The 6,000-nt window shown below is 39.3% G+C and overlaps 1 protein-coding gene across 1 annotated transcript in view; it reads left to right on the top strand.

The window, feature by feature from the left end:
- Window positions 1-934: 934 nt before the first annotated feature.
- Window positions 935-6,000, top strand: part of GPR149 (G protein-coupled receptor 149) — a 41,144-nt gene continuing 36,078 nt past the window's right edge. The window contains exons 1-2 of the mRNA XM_045029417.1: window positions 935-2,057; window positions 3,112-3,304. Of these exons, the coding sequence (XP_044885352.1) occupies window positions 1,092-2,057; window positions 3,112-3,304 (1,159 nt within the window). The 5' untranslated portion in view covers window positions 935-1,091. The remainder of the gene's footprint in view (window positions 2,058-3,111; window positions 3,305-6,000) is intronic.

The raw sequence follows: 6,000 nt of genomic DNA, 5'->3' as shown, positions 1-6,000 counted from the left end.
TATTCGTTCAGTACTGGATGCTCTTTGTATTTGAACGGTCTTCTACGGAATAAAAGTTTATGTGCCCCCGCTAGACCGATGCTAATCCATAGCAAAGCAAGCACACAATTTGCCAATTTGTGCTGCTGATTGCTCTCTGTCTGGAACAACCTTTTGTCACTGTTGTCAATGTAGAAATATATATATAGATAGATAGATAGATAGATATATTATAGTTACACACACACACATACAGTTGGAGTAAGAATAAAAAGGGAAAACAGGATGCACCGTCTGTTTCATCTTTTATAAAAGGCTTTTTCAGCTTTCCCCATCTCCGTGCTCAGAGTACAGAAAATATAGTAAGAATAAAAGCAGCTCTCCAGCTTGTGATGCACAGCTGTGGAGCAGCCCTGGGCTTTCAGGGATGACATTTATGGCTGACATCAGGTCTGAGTATTTGCATTGGATTTTAGTGTCAGCATTGGAGGTGGGGCTTACCAAGGACTCTGTTTTGTGTTTCTGATCTAGCTAAGAGGCAGCTCTGCCTGGAAAGATACTAATTTCCCCCCTTTCTGCTATCCTGCTTGGATCTGACTCCTCCCTCCTGCAGCGCTGAACAGCGCAGGCTGAATCAAAGAGCCTCTCATTCTCTACTATGTTTCTCCCTGAACCAGTAGGGCTTGAGCATACCTGACATTCTGCCTTCATTTCAACTGAACTCTCGAGTAAGGCACATTGTCTGCTATCTGTCAAAAGTGAATGGCATTTTATTCCCACAAGAGCCCAATTTAATCATCCTCTTGTACTTGGAAGGATTATAAAGAACCAGCTCAAACCCCAAAGTCTGTTTTAAGGAGGAATTGCTTTTTTATCTGCATCGTGCACTCTTTGGTACATGTGTTAATGTTTCCTTTGATGGAGCCTGCTTTTTGTGTGTGAGTTATCCTGGGCATAGAGGACACACACAAACACCTGAATGTATCCTGATCAAGTATCAAAAAGGAGAGTCTATGAAAACAAAGAAGAAACTTCTGATGTGGAGCAGTTCCGATTCATCTGACGAAAACTTGCGGAGTCGGTGAGAAGGCAAAATAAAATCCCTAACAACCATGTCGGTAACACCTAGTCATTTCCCACTGAATGGGACGAGCCTCTTTACTGAAAATCATGGCATTATGGATATAACCAATGGACAAAGAACTTTGAATATCTTTCTTTTTTGCTTGACGTTTATAATTACGCTCACTACCCTGCTGGGCAGCATTTATTCACTAGTTTCCTTACTGAAAATTCAAAACAAAACCACACTTTCAATGATTGTGACTTCCTTGTCTGTGGATGATTTGATAAGCGTGGTGCCAGTGACTATCTTTATGCTCATGCAGTGGTCAAGCGAGGTGCTCCCCCAGCCTCTGTGCACCACATCAGCGCTGCTTTATTTATTTCAGGGCATTTCTAGCAATCTGAAAGGTACTCTTATAGTTTCTTACAACTTCTACACGATCAACAAAACTGTGATGTGGAGTCAGCGGGCCTCCAAACAGCCAGTGAGCATGATATGGGCCATTCTCACTATCTGGATTGTCAGCTTGCTGGTGTGCATTTTGCCTCTCTGTGGTTGGGGCACCTATGTCCCCACCTCTTGGGGTTGCCTCACAGACTACACCAGTTCCTACGTCCTGTTTTTATTCATTGTCTACTCGCTGTGCTTCTGCCTCCTCACCGTGCTTTCTGTCCCTCTAACTTACCAACTGTTGTGCTCAGATGAGCAACAGCGTCTTTATGTCGATTACCAGGAAATCACCCGAGGCTATTTCACCCCTAGGACGCCCCCAGTCTGTAGCACCGCCCTATCCCTTTCTCCGGAGGACCCCGTGGATAAAACCCTGAAGCATTTCCGAAACGCCTGCCCCAGCTCGGAGATAGTATTCAGGCAAAGCCCAGCTGAGAGCTGTGGGCTGGACTCCCATTGCACAAACAGTGTGCAGAGCAGAAGCTACACTGTGGAGTTTGCTCAGAAACGATTCTCACTGATTCTTGCGTTGACAAAAGTCATTCTCTGGCTTCCAACAATGGTAAAAAGTCAGACTTCTTTGCATATTTGTAATGATTTATTTACACAGGGACTGGGTTTATGTGATATCAATTGAAACAGACATCCAGCAATTATGAGCAGCATAAATCATATCCATAGAATTCATTTCAAATAGAGCTGTGTTTGTGTATGTATTTATCTGGCTTTCTTCAGGATTGATACATTCATACAAAATCAGTGCATTTTAAAAATGAAAAGCCAGATTCATCATTGCTTTTCCAGTTTTACATCAGTGTAACTCTACTGAACCCAGCATAGAGCTAGGCTAATGGTAGGGGTGAATCAGGTTTTGTTTCAAGCAGTCTGGCAGGCATTAGGTTGACTCTGAGATCTGTGAGTTTTACTAAGGCAGATTTTTTTTTCCTCCATCCTCACAGTTCTGAGTCACGCCCTTTGCCAGTCATCTCTGGGTAAGAAACTGAAGCTTGTCTGAGAAGTGATGAAGAATGTTTGTATCTTTGTAATTGTTGAAGCATTACTACATTTTGATGCAATGTATGGGAAGGATAAATATAACAAAGGATACTTACAAGTGAGTCCTTTGCTGGGCATGTGAACATGTTGGGAATTGTTCAGTGTCATCCTTGTCCTTTGAATGTGTATGGAGTCAGCTTTTCAGCTTCTTTCCATAAAGAATGAGAATTATAATGTGTGTGAAGCCCAATCCTGCCTGGCACTGAGTGCCCTCAAACACCATTGACTTTGGGAGTGGAGGATGCTCAGCACCTCACCGGATTGGCTCAGTAATCCCTAAGAATTGCTTGGAATCTGAGCTGTTCTTTGGCAGACCTCAGGCATCAATATTTATCATTTCATTTGCAGCATAAGGCATTCTGAGAAATAGCGAGAGAGGGAGAGGGACTGTATAAGGACATTTGTCTTCTAGCATCTGTCAAAGTCACAAAGCCTAGCGGGAAATCAATGAAAATCTCTGACCTCTATTTTTGTCACATTAACAATGTGATGCTTTTGTTATTCCTGGAAATTCAGTATGTGACTGAAGTGATTTAATTTCTTAATGTTCTGCTTTTCAGATACAGATGGCTGTCCAGCACATAGTTGGTTTTCAAAGCCTTTCCTTTGAGACATTCAGTTTTCTGCTGACTTTACTAGCTGCCACGGTCACCCCTGTATTTGTTTTGTCAGAACGCTGGATCCACCTGCCCTGTGGCTGCATCATTAACTGCAGGAGGAATGCATATGCCATTTCTTCAGAAGAAAGGAAAAGTAAGTGCGGGAGGTTGAAGGATGGGATATTGTCTCAAGTGATGTTCCATATGGCAACAGACTGTTAGAGTAAATTTTATAGTAGATTGCATAGAAAGTTGTCTGCAACAGTAATAATACTCTGCACTCCTGTAACATATTTCATATGAGGATCTGAAAGGCTTATTTAATTAATGTCCATGAAAACCTAACAACATACCTATAAGATGGCTAGAGAGGAGTATTATCCCATTTTACAGTCAGGGAAATTGAGGCACAGAGAAGTTAAGTGACTTGCCCAAGACCACACAGCGAATCATTGTCAAACCTTTTAACAGAAACTATGGGTTCAAACTCACTCCTCCTCTAGCCTCTGGACAATACTCTCTCCCTAGAAAAGCACATCTGCCACAATGACATGCTTTAAGAAAATACATTGACTGTGCTAAACACATTTTAAAGACAGACAAAAACACCTCTGAATCCTGAGTGACATCATGTCCCTGAATTACAGGAATTTTGTCAATGAGAGAAAAGGCCCTTCACATCCTACTGCTCTCACATCCATCCACTGAGAGGCCTTCGATGTCGACAGGACCTCACAGTCACAGCAATGTGTTGCAATTACTTTCACATATAATAATTATAGTTTTCTGTATTAGCCATTCAGCAGTGACCCATAGAAAATTTAAATCAGTAGAAAAATTCTCATTGACATCAATTGGTTTTGGATTAAACTCTTGTTCTCTAGTTATACTGGTGTAACTCCATTGACTTCAGTGGGTTTACTCCTGATTCTCATGGAAGTAAATGAGAGGAGAACAAGGTTCACGAAGTTCAGAAAAGCACCTTTTGGCTCAAGTCATTTGTTCTCTCTGAACTGGATTCTTCTTTCAAATCCAGACTATGAACTTTTAACCACTATCCCAAAGAGAGTGACTGCAGTTTGTCAAGAAAACTATTCATTCCAGATACAGCTTTGCTCTGAATCTAATCTAATACTTACAGAGGTAAACTTATGATGATGGTAAAGAAACAATTGTATGATAATGTAAATAGTAGGGCTGTCAAGCAATTAAAAAAATAATCGTGATTAATTGCACTGTTAAGCAATAATAGAATACCATTTATTTAAATATTTTTGGATGTTTTCTATATTTTCAAATATATTGATTTTAATTACAACACAAAATACAAAGTGTACAGTGCTCACTTTTTATTTATTTTTGATTACAAGTATTTACACTGTAAAAAATCTGAAAGAAATAGTATTTTTCAGTTCACCTAATACAAGTACTGTAGTGCAATCACTTTATCATGAAAGTTGAACGTACAAATATAGAATTATTACCAAAAAACTGCATTCAAAAATAAAACAATGTAAAATTTTAGAGCCTGCATATCCATTCAGTCCTACTTCTTATTCAGCCAATCACTCAGACAAACAAGTTTATTTATATTTGCAGGAGATAATGCTGCCTGCTTCTTGTTTACAATGGCACCTGAAAGTGAGAACAGGCACTCGCATGGCACTGTTGTAGCTGGTGTTGCAGGATATTTACATGCCAGATGCACTAAAGATTCATATGTCCCTTCATGCTTCAACCACCATTCCAAGGGACATGCATCCATGCTGATGACGGGTTCTGCTTGATAATAAACCAAAGCAGTGCGGACCGACGCATGTTCATTTTCATTATCTGAGTCAGATGCCACCAGCAGAAGGTTGATTTTCTTTTTTGGTGGTTCAGGTTCTGTAGTTTCTGCATTGGAGCGTTGCTCTTTTAAGACTTCTGAAAGCATGCTCCACACCTCGTCCCTCTCAGATTTTGGAAGGCACTTCAGATTCTTAAACCTAAGTCTCACATTGGTACCTTCTTTGTGTTTTGTCAAATCTGCAGTGAAAGTGTTCTTAAAATGAACAACATGTGCTGGGTCATCATCTGAGACTGCTATAACATGAAATATATGGCAGAATGCAGGTAAAACAGAGCTGGGGACATATAATTCTCCCCCAAGGAGTTCAGTCACAAATTTAATTAATGTATATTTTTTAATGAGTGTCATCAGCATGGAAGAATGTCCTCTGGAATGGTGGCCGAAGAATGAAGGGGCATACAAATGTTTAGCATATCTGGCATGTAAATACCTTGCAGTGCCAGCTACAAAAGTGCCATGCAAATGCTTGTTCTCACTTTCTGGTGACATTGTAAATAAGAAGAGGGGAGCTTTATCTCCTGTAAATGTAAATAAACTTGTTTGTTTTAGCGATTAGCTGAACAAGAAGTAGAACTGAGTGGACCTGTAGGCTCTGAAGTTTTATATTGTTATGGTTTTGAGTGCAGTTATCTAAAAAAAATCTACATTTGTAAATTGCACTTTCACGACAAAGAGATTGCACTACAGTACTTATATGAGGTGAATTGAAAAATATTATTTCTTTTGTTTATCATTTTTACAGTGCAAATATTTGTAATCAAAAATAATTTACACTTCGATTTCAATTACAACACAGAATACAATATATATGAAAATGTAGAAAAACATCCAAAATATTTAATAAATTTCAATTGGTATTCTATTGTTTAACAGTGTGATTAATTGCGATTAATTTTTTTAATTAATCATGTGAGTTAACTGTGATTAATCGATAGTCCTAGTAAATAGAAATGCTTTGTTTTTAGGATGTTCATGCTAAAAGCTATTCTGAATTTTTA

The sequence above is a fragment of the Mauremys mutica genome, chromosome 9 (assembly GCF_020497125.1).
Source record: "Mauremys mutica isolate MM-2020 ecotype Southern chromosome 9, ASM2049712v1, whole genome shotgun sequence".
NCBI classification, from domain to species: Eukaryota; Metazoa; Chordata; order Testudines; family Geoemydidae; genus Mauremys; species Mauremys mutica.
The sequence above is the reverse complement of the archived record's forward strand: the minus strand, read 5'-3'. Positions and strand labels throughout refer to the sequence as shown.